The 14,139-nt window shown below is 38.7% G+C and overlaps 1 protein-coding gene across 8 annotated transcripts in view; it reads right to left on the bottom strand.

The window, feature by feature from the left end:
• The window catches only part of HERC1 (HECT and RLD domain containing E3 ubiquitin protein ligase family member 1), a 233,966-nt gene that overhangs the window by 32,290 nt on the left and 187,537 nt on the right, over window positions 1–14,139 (bottom strand). For 6 of the 8 annotated variants that reach the window (XM_030930058.1, XM_030930064.1, XM_030930060.1 and 3 more), the window contains exons 48-56: window positions 13,641–13,815; window positions 11,180–11,450; window positions 10,834–11,047; window positions 9,177–9,433; window positions 7,457–7,584; window positions 6,293–6,420; window positions 4,765–4,965; window positions 3,086–3,216; window positions 543–742 (exon numbers count right to left, since the gene is read on the bottom strand). In XM_030930058.1, the coding sequence (XP_030785918.1) occupies window positions 543–742; window positions 3,086–3,216; window positions 4,765–4,965; window positions 6,293–6,420; window positions 7,457–7,584; window positions 9,177–9,433; window positions 10,834–11,047; window positions 11,180–11,450; window positions 13,641–13,815 (1,705 nt within the window). The remainder of the gene's footprint in view (window positions 1–542; window positions 743–3,085; window positions 3,217–4,764; window positions 4,966–6,292; window positions 6,421–7,456; window positions 7,585–9,176; window positions 9,434–10,833; window positions 11,048–11,179; window positions 11,451–13,640; window positions 13,816–14,139) is intronic. The other 2 variants (XM_030930063.1, XM_010355460.2) reach the window with 1 other exon arrangement.

The following is a 14,139-nucleotide window of genomic DNA, read 5'->3' as shown; positions in this document are numbered from 1 at the left end:
GGCCAATATTCTAACAACATCACACCCAGAGATAAGGAGATTACATACCAAGTTTCACACTGGACAATTACTGCTTTTTCTTTTCTCTGAGGTAATCTTTTTTTTTTTTTTTTTTTTGAGACGGAGTCTCGCTCTGTCACCCAGGCCGGAGTGCAGTGGCATTATCTCTGCTCACTGCAACCTCTACCTCCCAGGTTCACGCCATTCTCCTGCCTCAGCCTCCTGAGTAGCTGGGACTACAGGCGCCCGTCACCATTAGCCTGGCTAATTTTTTGTATTTTTAGTAGAGATGAGGTTTCACCGTGTTAGCCAGGATGGTCTTGATCTCCTGACTTCGTGATCCACCTGCCTCGGCCTCCCAAAGTGCTGGGATTACAGGTGTGAGCCACCATGCCCAGCGAGGTAATCTTATAATGTTACACATTATAAGAATAGTAACTGGCAATAAACTCTTTAAGACTACTGAGAAGCCACACTTAATGCAAGTAACAGTCTATACTAATATAAAAACTAAGATGCATAGATGCAAATTGACAACATACGTAGCCATCAGTAACTGCAACTTGGATCCTTTCCCTGGAAGGCGGCACCAAGCAATGCCATTTACAATAGAGGGATGGCAGAGTGAATGTAGACAGCGCCAGCATCCTGAAATAGAGCTCCAGAGTTTCACACTGTCTTCTTTGGCACATGTCATAAGAATATGACCTGTAGGGTCCCACTTCATGCTAATAAGAGTATCCTTAAAATGGAAGGAAGAGAAAAAAAAAATCAGAGTAACGTTTCCTTCACAGATACTTTAAATTCAGTAATATATAACCTATATTTCTTAGCATCTATATTTCTATAACTCAATTATTTTGAAATCAATATTTTATGCAAATCAGATGCTACCATATCATTCCCAATCACTAGACCAACTTACCCTTTAATACAGTCTGTGTCATATATATTTGCTGCAGTCAAAGCTCAACAAATATTAGTAGGATGAACGAATTATGAAATTCTGACTAAAAAGGGATATGTTATCTCTCATTAGCATGTGTATTTATTAAGAGTTATCCTTATTGACTGGTAATCATTACAGTATGAAAAAGAAGAGACTTAAAAAAAAAGCTCCCCTCACACCTCAACAGCAAACACTTATAAGAATCTGGGATATGTTTTGTGTTTATATGGCTGTGATCATTAGGCTCTTCTGATTTTATTTTTATTTTTCAATCCTCTTCCACACCTTCCAACTTTCTGGTTTCACGCATTTATGCTATTCGCCTAGATGGTCCTGTAAATATCTGAATTGGTAACTTCTGTTTAAGGTAAAAAAAATCATTCTTCATGAATGGAATTTCTGACATTACTGGGAGGTATTCCCAGGGTGTTCATAACTGTTTTGGCTTTACTCTTTCATGGCTTATTTATTTTTACATAGACTTATCCATGTATATCCACTGTCCAAAGATTTTGTGCAGTAATAGAACATTAAGTTATAGCTAACTGACATTAAAAAATTTTAAAAGAAACTAGTATTAAGCAATAGTAGAGTAAAAAAAAAAAAAAAAACAAGAAGGCTGGGTGCCGGAGCTCATGCCCGTAATCCCAGCACTTTGGGAGGCTGAGGTGGGCGGATCATGAAGTCAGGAATTCAAGACCAGCCTGGCCAGCATGGTGAAACCCTGTCTCTACTAAAAATACAAAAAAAAAAAAAATTAGCTGGGAGTAGTGGCAGGCACCTGTAATCCCAGCTACTCAGGAGGCTGAGGCAGGAAAATTGCTTGAACCCAGGAAGCGGAGGTTGTAGTGAGCCGAGATCGTGCCTGGGTGACAGAGCAAGACTCCGTCTCAGGAGGGGAAAATAAAAGCAAGAAAAAGCAACTATCTGTTAAAGATGCTTTTACCAGAATATATACAAATAGCCAACAGGCATATGAAAAAATGCTCAATATCACTCATCATCAAAGAAAAGCAAATTCAAACCACAATGAGCCGTGAAAGTTGGCTCACGCCTGTAATCCCAGCACTTTGGGAGGCTGAGGGGGGCAGATCACTTGAGGTCAGGAGCTCAAGACCAGCCTGACCAATATGGTGAAACTCTGTCTCCACTAAAAATATAAAAATTAGCCAGGAATGGTGGTGGGCACCTGTAATCCCAGCTACTCAGGAGACTGAGGCAGGAGAATTGCTTGAACCTGGGGGGTGGAAATTGCAGTGAGCCAAGATCACGCCACTGTACTCCAGCCTGGGCGACAAAGCTAGACTCTGCCTAAAAAAATAAAAATTTAAATTAAAAAAAATAAAAAAAAAAACTACAATGAGATATCATCTCACCCCAGTCAGGATGGCTATTATTAAAAAGACAAAAAACAACAGATGCTGGCAAGAAAGTGGCAAAAAGGGAGCTCTTAAACACTGTTGGTGGGTATGTAAATTAGTACAAACTCTATCAAAAACAGTATGGGGATTTCTCAATGAACAAAAAACGGAACTACCATTGGATCCAGCAATCCCACTACTGAGTTATCTACCCAAAGGAAAATAAATCATTTCCTCAAAGAGATACCTGCACTCATACGTTTATCACAGCACCATTCACAATAGCAAAGATACGGAATCAACCTAAGTGTCCATCAATGGATGACAGGATAATGAAAACGTGGTATACATAAACAATGGGATACTATGCAGCCATAAAAAGAATGAAATCAGGTATTTTACAGCAACATGGTTGGAACTGGACCCCATTATCTTAAGTGAAATAAGTCAGACACAGAAAGACAAATATTAGATTTTTTTCACTTTTAAGTGGTTATTATTAAAAAGACAAAAAACAACAGTTGTTGGCAAGAAAGTGGGAAAAGGGAACTCATGTGTATACACGGGCCTAGAGTGTGGAATGGTAGACAAGGAAGACTTGGAAGGGTGAGGGCTGGGAGGAGGGTAGATTATGAGAGATTACTTGATGGGTACAATGTATGTCATTTGGGTGATGGATATCCTAAAATCTCTGACTTTGCCACTGTGTAATCTATGCATATAACAAAATTACACTTGTATCCCATAAAATTATGTTTTTAAAAGATGCATTTACCTTATGTGCGTCAATTAGAACAATGCCTCCTTTCTCAAGTGGTTCCTTTGTTCCCAGTAACAATTTTCCATCAAAATATCCCACGGCAAATGGTCTGTCTTCACTGAACCATGCAATGCAAGTAACAGACACTAACATGATAAAAACAAAAGAAAAAGAATAAGAAAAAGAGAATTATCTGTCACTGTCTGACTTAAAAGACAGAGACTGAAACAAATAATGATAATGTAACCACTGCAAGTAAGTTTCCAAATAGCTCTTTAATGCATTCAGACAAAATGTAGGCGTACAGTGGGGATTCCATGTAACATACTTTTTAAAAGTGTCACTTAACTGTGACAAGGACTACCTAATTTATAATCTTTCATTCTTTTTCAGGTGGTTGTTGAAAAATAAAGACGAAAATTAAACTGCTTTGCTGATTTTAAGTCACCATAGGTTCTTTCCTTTTGGACCAGAATCTACCATGATACTAAGAAGTGAAATAATTCAAATCACAGAAAGAAAATTACATCTCTTTTTCTGCTGATTTAATATTCCCTATTCAGTATGTTTCCACATTCTATCAAAATGTTCTGTTCTAACAATCTGTATTTCTATTTGCTTCTTTAAGTATATGTAACACTGAAAGGCTACAAAAGAAGTAAAAACAGTATCTGCGAGGGTAGAGTGGGAGTGTGGGAACTGAGCAGATGGGAGAAAGACTTTTCACTGTATACGTTTTAAAACTTAAATTTTTCAACCGTATCAAAGTATTACCTATTTTCAAACAAACAAAATAAACCTCTTCTGTTAATGGAATACCATGCAAGCAGGCACTATGACCTTTGAATTACCCAACTTCCCCCAGACAACCAACAAAATCTAGTGAGATGCATTCATATTCAAAGGAACACCACAGTAAGAAGAAAGCGGACTTCCCACTCTCTTGTCAGACCAGGAATTCCCCTCTTCCCCCTTCCTCCATTACTTCAATTTTACTAATTTTTTTAAAGACAATTTCGTCTTGGCCAGGCGCCTTGACTCACGCCTATAATCCCAGCACTGTGGGAGGTCGAGGCAGGGGGATCACAAGGTCTGGAGATCAAGACCATCCTGGCCAACATGGTGAAACCCTGTCTCTACTAAAAATACAAAAATTAGCTGGGCGTGGTGGTGAATACCTGTAATCCCAGCTACTCGGAAGGCTGAGGCAGGAGAATAGCTTGAACCAGCGAGTCAGAGGTTGCAGTGAGCCAAGATCACACCACTGCACTCCAGCCTGGTGACAGAGTGAGACTCCTTCTCAAAAACACACACACACACACACACACACACACACACACACACACACACACACAATTTCATCTCCATCAATGATTATGATCTTTTTTTCTCTTGGACAGTCCTAACTTTCAAAGGAGACTTGGAATCTGCTATAAATATTAAGCCACACAAAAGATGAATGACTAATATGTTATAATACTATTAAATCTCATTTTGGCAGAGATGTGTGGTGGGGGCTGGGAGATAAATATCTTTCAATTCAGTAACTAAATAGAATTAAAACATGACTGGAAAATTTTGAAAACAAAGCAAAGATAATATTCACTTGGCATTTTTAAAAGTAAGTGTCAAAAAGCTAAGTCTAGAAAGGAAGTTGGAGACTCTACCAACTAGACATAAGTGCAGTCATTTACCATCCTTTCGATAGCAATGCTCCAATTCTCGACGGTGCATGGTGGACACATCAACAACTTCAATCAGTCCCAGAGATCCATCCATCCGTCCCACCAACAACAATTCTGGAGATTCTCCTGACCAGGCTGCAGCCGGACCCTCTTCTGGCCAAGCCAGGGCAGATACCCAGTGAGGCTGAATATCTACTAATCCTTTTCCTCCTAAAGAGGGAAAAAATGTTAACCAGCTGTTACTTAATTATTAAAAAGAAAAAAAGGAACAAAAATAAATACTACTTAATTCTAAAACACACTCAAAGCAGTTACGAATTTCATAATAGCCTGCTAATAAATAAGACTGTGAAGGCAGGATCCTTCATTTATATACTATATATGATCATAAAATTAAACTTTTTCAGCTGGGTGCAGTGGCTCATGCCTGTAATCCTAGCACTTTGGGAGGCCAAGGCAGGTCGATCACCTGAGGTCAGGAGTTCGAGACCAGCCTAGCAAACATGGTGAAATCTCGTCTCTACTAAAACTACAAAAAAAATTGGCCAGGCGTGGTAGCGCACGCCTGTAGTCCCGGCTATCTGGGAGGCGGAGGCTGCAGTGAGCGGAGATCACGCCACTGCACTCCAGCCTGAGTGACAGAGTGAGACTCCATCTCAAAATAAATAAATAAATAAAATTAATGTTTTTCTGTAACTGTTTTTTTGTTGTTGTTTTTTGATTTTTTTTTTTTGAGAGAGGGTCTTGCTCTGTTGCCCAAGTTGGAGTGAGTGCAGTGGCATGATCATGGCTCACTGCAGCCTCAAACTCCCAGGCCCAAGCAATCCTTGGACCTCAGCCTCCTGATTCCCTAAGGTTCCAGGCACACATCATCACGCCTGGCTATCTGTAACTATTAATAGGACAAAATGGTACCTTTATAGAAGAGAGTGTAAAGAAAAACACTGAATGTACAGATGTCAAGCACTTAAGTCCTTTCTCAACAATTACTGATAACCAGATTAGCGTAAGAAACTTACCTGCAGTTAAGGCTAGCTATTCCTCAAATATGTGACACAGACCAGCTCAAATATGTGACACAGAACAGCTATTCCTCAAATATGTAAAAAACAAAAATACTAAAAAGCTCAATATTACAATAATTATTTTTACTTTCCAGAGAGGAATAGTAAAAACTGACAAGAATTTATACCTACAAAATAAACATAATAGAAATATTTCAAGCAATTCAAAAGAATACAGAGCTTAAAATTCAGTGACGACTACATCTCCTCAAACCCTATTCTGAATACTTAGTAGTACATGAAAAAAAATTTAAGTTTATAACTACTAGGTTAGCTGACAGTCTCAGAAAGAAAAATCAATAAATGAGCACTTCCTCTCTAATTTGAAGCACACAGTGCATAGATTTTCAAAGTTGTTGAAAGGCTTGTTGAGTTTCAAGGTGAAGAGAAACCACTGTTTGGACTCAGAAGACTAAGAGGAAGGTTTTAAAAAACTAGTTTCAGCAGTGTACTAGTATTTACATGACTCTTACCATTAACTTGCCAGATATTCACCATCTTTTCCAAAGCGCCTGCTAGATATTTGCCACTGATACTCCAGGAAACTGGTGAGAAACTTGGATCGCTGGGTGATCCCAGGCTTTCCTCAGCATCCCCTTCCCTAGAATATAACAGATAAGTATGCAATTCTAATCCCCATCATTCAAAAGTAAATTAAACCCCAAACCTTAAAATAAAGGTTTCACATAGACTAGAGTGTGTAACTGATTCTTCTGTTTCAAATCCTTGGCTAGCAGTATTTAACAGTTACACATTCATTAATACTTGTCATCATGTGAAAAATGAATTACGAAAGAGTGATATTAGACTTTTCCTCATTTAATTAGTACACAACTTGCCAATAAACACATCTGAATTTTGTATGGGTTGTACAGATGGTTATTATTCAGAAGACATTGATTCTTATTTGCCTAATCTCTTGGGAGGTCTTCAGAAAAGAAATAGCTACAGCTGGCTATAAAATTATTAAAAATGTAGCCAGGCGCAGTGGCTCACATCTGTAATCCCAGCATTTTGGGAGGCTGAGGCGGGCAGATCATGAGGTCAGGAGTTTGAGACCAGCCTGGCCAACATAGTGAAATCCCATCTCTACTAAAATACAAAACTTAGCCAGGCATGATGGCGGGTGCCTGTAGTCCCAGCTACTTGGGAAGCTGAGGCAGGAGAATTGCTTGAACCCAGGAGGCAGAGGTTGTGGTGAGCCAAGATTGAGCCATTGCACTCTAGCCTAGGCAACAGAGTGAGACTCTGTCTCAAAACAAAACAAACAAAAAACAAACAAACAAAAAAAACTGTTAAAAATGCTACATTCTGATACAGAAGCAATATAATTACTCTAATTCCTAAACAACTCTTAAAGACCTATGGCAAATTAGCCTACTGTTTTACATAGCTGAATGTTTATTTACCAGTAGATCTTGATTTAATTCTAAGTCCAGATACAGATGGTTTAAAATTATGTTTTCTGAATTGTTATCCTGGAAAGCTAAAAATACACACTGAAGATACAGTAATACTAATCTAAAAGAAAATTTCAAAAACTTTTAGTGACAATATGATTACATTAACACAACCAAGATGAGGCATGTTTAGGATTCTCTTATTTTAAATGGTACACATGTGATGTTAGCACTCACAATCTGTTGAACACACAGGTCTGTTGCAGTGAATATTGCTTCTTGGTAACATTCCATACGCGGATGGTGCCATCATTGCCACTTGTAGCCAAAAGACCTTTTTTATTACACCAAACACATGTCATTACCTAGAAAAGTAGAAACGGGTAAGTCTAATAATATTTGATTCATATGATTTTATTATTTGAAAAAGTTGTATCAAATTTTTAAAAACCTACCATGAAATTAAAAGAAAAGCATCCATTCTTTTCTTTTCTTTTATTGAGATGAAGTCTTGCTCTGTTGCCCAGACTGGAGTGCAGTGGCTCAATCTCAGCTCACTGCAACCTCCACTTCCCATGTTCAAGCAGTTCTCGTGCCTCAGCCTCCAAGTAGCTGGATTACAGGTATGTGCCACCACGCCTGGCTAATTTTGTATTTTCAGTAGAGACAGGTTTCACCATGTTAGCCAGGCTGGTCTCGAATGCCTGGCCTCAAGTGATCTGCCCACTTCAGCCTCTCAAAGTTCTGGGATTATAGGCATGAGCCACCACACCCAGCCTCCATTCTTTTCTAAATGGCTTGCAAATATATTTGAGGCTATACTTATTTGACATATAGCTTTAAGGTACTATGCACTAACGCATTTGAATTATCTGAGACCTATTATAATCTTTACTAAATATATTTACTTAATAAGTACTTTAACATTTTATGTACTATAAAATAAATAACACAGACTAAGAAATAATTTTAAAAATTGTTTAAGTAGGCCGGGTGCAGTGGCTCACACCTGTAATCCCAGCACTTTGGGAGGCCAAGGCGGGCAGATCACCTGAGGTCAGGAGTTTGAAACCAGCATGGCCAACATGGAAAAACCCTGTTTCCACTAAAAATACAAAAAATTAGCTGGGTCTGGTGGTGCACACCTGTAATCCCAGCTACTCGGGAGGCTGAGGCAGGAGAATCACTTGAATCTGGGAGGCCGGGACTATAGTGAACTAAGATCTCGCCACTGTACTCCAGCCTGGGTGAGACTCCATCCAAAAAAAAAAAATTATTTAAGTAATACAATTCAACCTTCATTTCTTGTTATAGCTGAGAGACCCTGTGGGTTAGATTAAAATAGTGAGGCCAATTTCTTTTCCTCTTGCGTGTTGTCCTTCAGTATCTGTGGGTGATTGGTTCCATGATCCCCTGCCCTAAATTTGCAGACAGATTCCTTATAAAAATGGGGTAGTATCTGCATATAACATGTATATCTTCCCATGTAATTTAAATCATCTCAAGATTACTTTAAATACCTAATAGAATGTAAATACTATGCAACAAAAGTTATACTGTACTTTTTATTTGTATTATTTTTTAGTATTGGATCATTAATTTTTACCCCAATATTTTGCATTGGTAGTTGGTTGAATCAATGGATGTGGAACCCACAGATAACAGAGGGCCAAATGCAAAAGCCTTCATCTTTTGTGAAGCTATTCCTTTGGTTTTCTTCTCATCCCCCATCCAATTCTCCCATTTGTATACTATTATATCAAACCAGCATACAGAGAAAGCAGAGTTGGTAACTGCCAGGAACATTTTTGTAATTGTGTGCATGTGTGTGTATGTGTGCGTGTGCGAAAGAGAGTGACACAAAGAGAGAGACCTAAACTTTGAGCTCTTTGAGAAGGGCAGAGACTATTTCATCTTACATAAGGTGATTAACACACTTTACACTCAAAATACTTACTCTGTTCTGATGAGCCTCCAACTTGATAAAGGAGCATTTTCTAAGATCTCCTCCCATATCGGCGAGTGTTTGCAGAGTAGTTTGGTTGTCACGGTCGTGTGCAGCAAGAGTGCGCACGAGTTGCTGAGCCGCCCATTGCCGATGCTGTGAAGACAGCCTGGAGGAGAGGCAGCAGGCTGCCAGGGCATTAGCCAGCTCCAGAGGGCCTACAGCAGAAGGATCATAGGAAGGATGGGCATACAATTGGGCAATTAAACCTGCTTAAACAAAACATGAAATGATGCTCAGGTGAGATCTGGTGGTGGTGAACAAGCAAATGGGTTAACCCATATCTTAAGAATTAGCACTTTTCCCAGTAATTATTTCACTAAAATATGCACATAAGAAATAAAGCATTTATCTCACATCAAATTCTGTAAGAAATCTGATTCATTAAAAATATACATTTTAGGCCAAGTGTGGTGGCTCATGCCTGTAATCTCAGAACTTTGGGAGGCCGAGGTGGGAGGATCACCTGAGGTCAGGAGTTCGAGACCAGGCTGGCCAACATGGCAAAACCCCATCTCTACTGAAAATACAAAAAAAAAAAAAAAAAAAAATTAGCTGGGTGTGGTGGCATGCGCCTGTAATCCCAGCTACTCGGGAGGCTGAGGCAGGAGAATTGCTTCAACCTGGGAGACAGAGGCTGCGGTGAGCCGAGATCGCACCACTGCACTCCAGCCTGGGTGACAGAGCAAGACTCCATCTCAAAAACAAATAAATAAATAAATAAATAAATAAATAAATAAATTTTATTACACAACAATCAGTAGTCTTTTCTCCAAGGACTCAGTAGACTAAGAAAGCAGCAGGAATAATTTTAAAACCAGGACAGAGACAGCATGCCTTTAAGAAAAACAGCTTGGCTTTTGTTGCTCAAAAGCGATGGTGTGATTGTAGCCAGTCAAGGAACTGGGCTGATAGATCCAAAAGCCAGTACCCGCCAGGCGTGGTGGCTCATGCCTGTAATCTGAGCACTTTGGGAGGTCGAGGTGGGCGGACCACATGAGGCCAGGAGTTCAAGATCAGCCTGGCCAACATGCAAAACCCTGTTTCTACTAAAAATACAAAAATTAGCCAGGCGTGGTGGCATGTGCCTGTAATCCTAGCTACTTGGGAGGCTGAGGCAGGAGAATCACTTGAACCCAGGAGGTGGAGGTTGTACTGAGCCAAGATCATGCCACTGCACTCCAGTCTGGGCGACAGAGTGAGACTGTCTTGAAAAGCAACAAACAAAAAACAAAAGCCGTATCTCTTAGCTAAATGGTCCTGATGAAGAGAAAGGCAGATAGTAGTGATAAGTAGTGCCTTCAAAGTGTTATAATCTTAAAACAAAGAGAAAAATAACACTACCTTCATCTAAATTTTATTAAAGAAATCTACCAGGATTATTATCTATGGCAACTCAAATCATAATCTGTAACTAAAATAACATGGTACATTTTCTAATATTTGTTTCCATACACAGTGGAAAAAGTATCCATGCACTTCTTTTATGTTCTAAACTTAAGAAATTCACATGTCATAATTTATCATATACTAACAATGTAAAAACATTATTTAAAAATAAGAATAAAGTCGACTAGAAGACTGTATCTTTCAGTAGTATGAAACCTACCTTTCTTTTCAACTTCTGACTTATCATAGTTAGGTCTTAGTTTGGCCCCTTTATCTGCTAGCAATGCCACAAGGGCCTGTGTTACAACAAAGTTTGGGGAGGTCACAAGCTTGTTCTCTTCAGCAATTCCTCGGAGAAAGCTGGGTAGAAACTTTCGCTGAATTGAGTCATCAACTGTGGTTAGATTTACACCTGTTGCAGCAGAAATCAAATTCTGAAGAAGCAATTGGAAAAACAGGTTTAATTTTTACATGTAATTTTGGAACAAAAATATTTCATTTCAAAAGGCTCAAGAATCAGTCAGAAATAAGTAATGTAATGGGGAAAAGTTCTGAAACTAGCTTACCTGTGTACACAACTGTACCAGCAGTTTGGCAGCACTCGGAGCATTTGATGCCAGACATCCCACTGCTGTGCTCAGATAGGCCAGGCAAGAGATAGGCTTGTTAGCCTTGCTATGCCCACCTCGTGATCGTTCTGAGGTGCTAGCCATGGCAGAAGGGCTGGTGGAGAGGCCAGCTCTCCCTGCCGCTGCCAAGCACATTAATCGAACCAGTGTTCGGATATCTGTTAGCCCCAGAGACTCAAGACCAGCAGCCAGGCTACAACTGGAACCACTGCCAGTAAAGAAAAACATTTCAGATGGATAAAGAAAATGGATTTCTTAAGGGACCATTTGCAGTCCCACATATCATTCACAGCATCAACAACCATAATAAAATGTAAGCTGCACTATCAATAGCCATACATGTCCTAAGAGTTGCCAAAGATACCAAGCTGAAAACTGGCATCTAAACTTTCTCTCCTTTTAATAAATATTGGCATATACTTGAAGTACAATTGAACTGCCAAAGTAAAACAGGAATGTTCACAAAGCACAAATTTTCGTAAACTGAACAAACCCATGTCACCACCCTCCAGATCAAGAAACAGAACATTGCCAGTACCTCAGAAACCTGCTTTGGGCTTTTCTCAGTCACGATGCTCTCAAAAGCAACCACTATCCTGACTTCTAAAGCTACAAATTAGTTTTGCCTGCTTTTGAACTTTACATCAATTGAATAATAATGTATGTACTCTTTTGTGTCTGGCTTCTTCAATATTATGTTTGTAAGATTCATCCAAATCTTGTAGCATTGAGCAGTTCATTTTCATTGACATATACATGAAATCTGCCACAGTTCATTTATCCATACAGATGACAATCAGGTGGCTTCCAACATGGGGCTATTATGAATAGTACTACCAGGAATGATTGGAGATGTCTTTAGGGGGCACATATTTAAGTATTTCTGTTGGATATACACCCAGAAGTGGATCTCTGGGTCACAGAGTATATTCATATTCAGCTTTAGTTGATACTACTGAACAGTTTTCCAAAGTGGTTATACCAATTTATTTTCTCACTAACAATGTATGAGAGTTTTAGCTGTTTCAGTCACTTTTTTCTCCCTAGTGTTTTAAATGTTTGCCATTCTTGTGGGTGTGCAGTAGTATCTCATTGGTGGGGTTTTTGACTTAGGTGTTTTTTTTTTGTTTTGTTTTTTGAGACAGGGTCTCACTATGTTTCCCAGGACGGTCTCAAACTCCTGGGCTCAAGGGTTCTTCCCGTCTTGGCCTCCTAATCACATTGGGTTTTAATTTTCATTTCTCCGAAGACTCGATGAGGTTGAACATCTTTTCATGTTTATTGGCCATTTGGAGATCCTCTTCTGTGAAATACTTCTTAATATGTTTTGCCCACTTTCTTCTGGGTTGTTTTTTTCTTGTTAACTTATAGGAATTATTTACACATTCTGTTGGTTAGATGCATTACTAATATCTTCTCCCATTCTATGGCTTGCTTTTTTACTTTCTTACTTTTCAAATCACTTTGGTAAACAGAGGTTTTCTATTTTATTGTATTCCAATTTATCGATCTTTTATGGCAGATTCCTTTTGTGACTTGCTTGAGGAATTTTTGCTTGTCCCAAGATCAAGAAGAAATTCTTCTGTGTTACCTTCAATAAACTTTACTGATTTATTTTTCTTTCATATTTAAATCTAAGGGCCACATTATAACTATTTGCTTTATATAATATGAGGTTGGGACCAAGGCTTTTTTTTTTTTTCCTATGTGGATAAACCATCAGACCCTGCTTCAGTTATTGAAAAAAATATCCTTTCTCTATTGCTCTACAGTGTGAACCACTGTCATAAATCAAGTGTTTATTTATATGTGTGGGTCGGTTTCTGAACTCTCTTGTGTACTATCCTATTTGCCTATCCTTCAGCCAATAGCACACAGTCTTATGGAAATTTTGTTTTCCTTTCAGGATCCTTCTGCCTTCACTGATTTGCCATTAAATATTCCTGCTTCATCACTTCTTAAACGGCTATCTTTTAGGTATTTCTGGTTCTCATCCCCTTTTTACATTACAATCCACAGTATGAAAGCAGCAAGGATCCCCATGATGGTATCTGCAGGCTGACTTAGCTACACAGACGGTCAATACATTTTGACCTTTAGTTTTTAATCCAGCACCATTTGGATCCACAGCCTTAGTTTCCCATTTCAAGCAACAAAATAAAATGTATGCAGTTTACTCAGTTGTGATAATGGCATTATTTTCTACCTAAAAAGAGTCAAGTATTAACTGAAAGACCAATTGAGTGAATAACAATGATGACTATGTCTAACATCTTTCATTCAACAGTACATAGTCAAGCTTCTAAAATTCTATCTCACTCTCCCAAACATCACCAGACTCCCAGCTAACGTACATTAGAAGTTAACTTAGCATCATATGACATACAATAACACTTACCTGACTGAGAGAAGAGACAGTGCTCTCATGACCATGGTTCTGGCCAGAAGAACCTGAGCAGCAGCAGTCACTCTCCTTAAAGCCACCACACGGTCATGAGGGTTTGCTAGGGCAGCTGCCTGCTCTCCTAACGTTATTCTCCCAGAGGAACTCTTTTCTACGGAGCCATGGCAACCTGAAAAACATAATTTTGTTTCGTTTTCAACAAGGTAATAAAAAAAATACATCTGAACTACTAAAAAAATTTCCTGTTCTACAGAGGTTCCATAACAAACCAATGTCTTTTGCTCATCTGGAACTTGGTTATACAGAAAATTTCTTAGGAGAAACTCACATATTTCTAAGTTTAAACTTGGATATTTCTAACTTAGATATTTCTATGTTAACAATGTATTTACCATAGGACAAATTTTTCCATTAAGTATTGTTTTGTTCATTTTGTCCATGTATCACATCTACTGATAAGAAAGATATAAGATAGTTTTAAAAACATGCTTTG

This window comes from Rhinopithecus roxellana, chromosome 5 (genome assembly GCF_007565055.1).
Source record: "Rhinopithecus roxellana isolate Shanxi Qingling chromosome 5, ASM756505v1, whole genome shotgun sequence".
NCBI lineage: Eukaryota > Metazoa > Chordata > Mammalia > Primates > Cercopithecidae > Rhinopithecus > Rhinopithecus roxellana.
This window is presented reverse-complemented; position numbering and strand designations above follow the sequence as displayed.